This window comes from Daucus carota, chromosome 3 (genome assembly GCF_001625215.2).
Source record: "Daucus carota subsp. sativus chromosome 3, DH1 v3.0, whole genome shotgun sequence".
Classification (NCBI taxonomy): Eukaryota; Viridiplantae; Streptophyta; class Magnoliopsida; order Apiales; family Apiaceae; genus Daucus; species Daucus carota.
In genome coordinates, this window is record NC_030383.2 from 34,612,242 (window position 1) to 34,616,060 (window position 3,819).

General features: G+C 36.2%; 1 protein-coding gene across 1 annotated transcript; it reads right to left on the bottom strand.

The window, feature by feature from the left end:
- Positions 1-712: 712 nt before the first annotated feature.
- On the bottom strand, positions 713-1,468 carry LOC135151507 (uncharacterized). The gene has a single exon (XM_064089989.1). It carries the CDS (start codon positions 1,466-1,468, stop codon positions 713-715), a length of 756 nt encoding a protein of 251 aa, XP_063946059.1.
- Between the last annotated feature and the right edge of the window lie 2,351 nt (positions 1,469-3,819).

Genomic DNA, 3,819 nt, shown 5'->3' on the forward strand with positions numbered 1-3,819 from the left:
TTATTTTCATTTTTTATCACCGTGATTCCACCTTTCTTTGGCACACACTGAACTGGGCTCACCCATGCACTATCCGAGATCGGATAAATAATTCCAGCATCTAGCCACTTAATTACCTCTTTCTTCACCACTTCCTTCATAATAGGATTCAGTCTGCGCTGGCCTTCAATTGAACCTTTGGCACCATCTTCCAACAAGATTTTATGCATGCCAATAGAAGGGCTAATACCTTTGATATCTGCAATACTCCACCCAATTGCTTTCTTGTGATTCTTCAGAAGCTCTACCAATTTCTCTTCTTGAGCAATAGATAATTCAGCAGAGATAATAACATGCAAAGTGGAAGAAGGTCCCAAATAAGCATATTTCAAATGAGAAGGAAGAGCCTTTAGATCTAACTCTGGTGGTTCATCAATTGATGACTTATGAGTCTTGAACTCTCTTGACGACAGATCCAAGGACTCAAAGCGTCCCCTAGTTCTTGTAACCTGTGAATTAGCTTCTAGCCAAGCTAAGAGTTCAACATTATCATCTTCCTCTTGAGAAACATTCAATATTAATTGCTCCAAAGGATCATGAGAAGAATTAGAGTCTAATTTATCAGAAATCAGCTCATCAAATATGGTGATAGCTGAGCAATCTTCTACATCATCAGAATATTTCATTGCTTTAAAGACATTGAAAGTCACCTTTTCATCTTGAACCCTCATAGTTAGCTCTCCGTTTTGCACATATCGATGAGAGTTCTTCCTGTAGCAAGAAATGGTCTTCCCAAGATTATGGGAACTTCTCGATCAGCTTCATAGTCCAACACGATGAAATCAGCAGGAAATATGAACTTGTCTACCTTGACCAGAACATCTTCAATCTTTCCCTCTGGATGAGCAAGAGATCTGTCAGCTAGTTGAAGAGTGACAGTAGTAGGCCGAACTTCTCCAATCCCCAATTTTCTGAACACCGACATAGGCATCAAGTTTATGCTAGCCCCCAAATCACATAATGCCATCCCACAATAAGAGTCACCAATAGTACAAGGAATAGTGAAACTCCCCGGATCCTTCATCTTTGTAGGCAATTTATGTTGCAAAAATGAGCTACACTCCTTAGTTAGAGCTACAGTTTCAAACTCCCCCAACCTTCTCTTCTTTGTAAGAATGTCCTTCATGAATTTCACGTAATTAGGCATCTGCTCAAGAGCCTCTACAAGTGGAATATTGATGTGAAGCTGCTTCAAAACATTAAGAAATTTCTTGAACTGAACATCCTGTTTTTGCTTTTGAAACCGTTGAGGAAATGGAGGTTGTGGATGAATGTGTGATTTTTCAGGAGAAGCCCTTGGTGGAGATACCTTGTCATTATCGCTTTCTTTATCATCAGAAATTTCCTCATTGCCACTAGGTTCAACAGAATCATCATGTTTGGCATCAGTAGCATTGTTCCCCAAAACTTTTCCGCTTTTCAGTGTCATGGCTTTACAATGCTCATTTCCAACACCCTTAGGCTTGTTGCGTAAAATACTAATGTGCAAGTGTACACAATCGCAAACAAGTAATATAGTAATAAATACCAGATATCGTTCCTAAAGGACTATGTAAACGTATCAATCACGAATAATATCTAACAGTCTAGTTATCGAACACAATAAATTATTGATGGTTTTTATATTAAAACTAAATTTAACCAACTAAAATTATACTAAAGAGCTTAACGAGTTTCAAATATGAGAAGATAAGTCAGGATAATTACTTCCCCCTAACACAAGAATATCGGCAAAAGAGTCGCAAAATATTGCAGCAAATCACAATTTACTAGCTAGAATTCAATGGTCATAGGCTTCTCTCGAAATCACTATGGTATAATTCCTACAATTAAACCAACATATGTCTATGCCAATTTAATATTCAGAATCCAATTAAGCATCAATTCACAAAGCTATGCATGGTCACAATATATGTCTATACCACAACTATATTATAATCAAAAGATATAATCATGCACCATTCAAGTTTTGTGTCAATTAATCATAACCCTCTCAGTATTATGATTAACTCGATAACCCACTAGAGTTGATCAGACAATAGCAAGTATTAACATGAAAAACACTTGAATGAGTAAACCATGAAATTGCATACAATATTCTTAACAAAACACCAAAATCCTTATGCTAGGTTTCCATAAAAATCCCAACTTTATACAATTAGTTCATACTCAAAATCTCAAAATCAACCAAGAATAAGAGAAACATGTTCATGATAACAAGAGTTAAGGAGAGAATTCTAAACAAAGAGATGAAGAAACAAATCCACTGAATGTCTTCAATGCCTGAAATCTCTTCCGTCTCGCTTCTTCTTTCTCTCTATGCTTGTGCCTCCCTTCCCTATATCGTACCGTCTCTCTCTAATTAGGTCTGAATACCAAACCCTAATCACTATATTAAAAGTATTTTTTAATGAATTAATGAAAATACAAGGAGATTTCCGAATCAGAATAGAATTCCAAAAGAGGAAATTCGCAGTTGACTTTTTGACTCTGATTCTGGGCTGATTAGACTGGGATAAAAATGCAAGTCCATCTCTGAATTAAAGGCCTTGTTCTAAGCTTCGCGTGGGCTCTTGAATCGCCTAATTTGGACTTCTAGAACTCCAGATATGGCCCAAACAGTGAATGCTGCGCAGCTAGCCTTAAAATCCGAATTTTATTCGCTATTTAAAGTCCAATCCATATTTGATTAGAATTCCTTGCATCCTACAATAAAACATTAAAATTTAATAAATAAAAATCCAATTAAGTACAAAATAACTAAAATACAGGTACAATATTAAGATAAAATGCACGCTTATCACAAGCGCAAGTTTGTGGATAAACTAAGTCAAGGAGTTTGAAGAGAGCGAACAGTGGACACTCTCCACTGTAGGAGCGCAAGTTCATGAACTCAAGAATTCTCCAAGTATTCTACACCTCCAGTACACATACAGAGAAGCTTTGGAAGCGCAAGTATTGACCGAGAAAAGTCAAGCGCAAGTATTGACTTGCACCGACTCTTCTCTCTATCTTTGGCAAAGTGGCGCAAGTTTGAGTTATATATATGTATATATATATACTCGGCGCAAGTTTGGCTTTATGTTGTTAACTAGGGTTACTTTATGAAAAGCCTATAAATACCCCATGTGTGTTCTCACAATTGTAACACACACTCTTCACCACCTTTATGGTGGAATGTCTTTGTGCCTTGCACACTACTACACACAAATAAACTCTAGCTTAGTTTTGTATTATATATATATATATAAGCTAGGGTTTGTGAGTGTACGTAGTAGTAGCCATTGTAGCCAACCTTCGGGTTTGGATTTATAGCACCCTTCGAGGTATTTATCAATATACAGATATACCTTGAAAATATTGTGTGTTGGTTTAATATTTTCATATCCTCAGAAACCGACCCGATATATATCCGGAACACGAAACCCATTACAGGACTGCAATTTATTTATCCGCAAGATTTGAAAGAATTTTAAATTGTAGTAAGTATCGTATTCAACCCCCCCTTTACGATACTTTGGACCTAACAATTGGTATCAGAGCCAGGCTCATTGATATACAAATCAGGATCCTTATCGTACGGAAAATCAAGAACCTAGATTTCGATATTTGATTAGGGGAAATGTTCTTCCGGTTTGTGTTGCTGAATTTGTCCGTAGGCCTAAGCAAGGATTATTTGTTGGATACTGAACTTTGGACCAGGACTTATAAATTTATATTTTAAATTTTAATAAGTTTATTTTATAAATTTGATTTAATTTATTTTAAACTTATTAATTG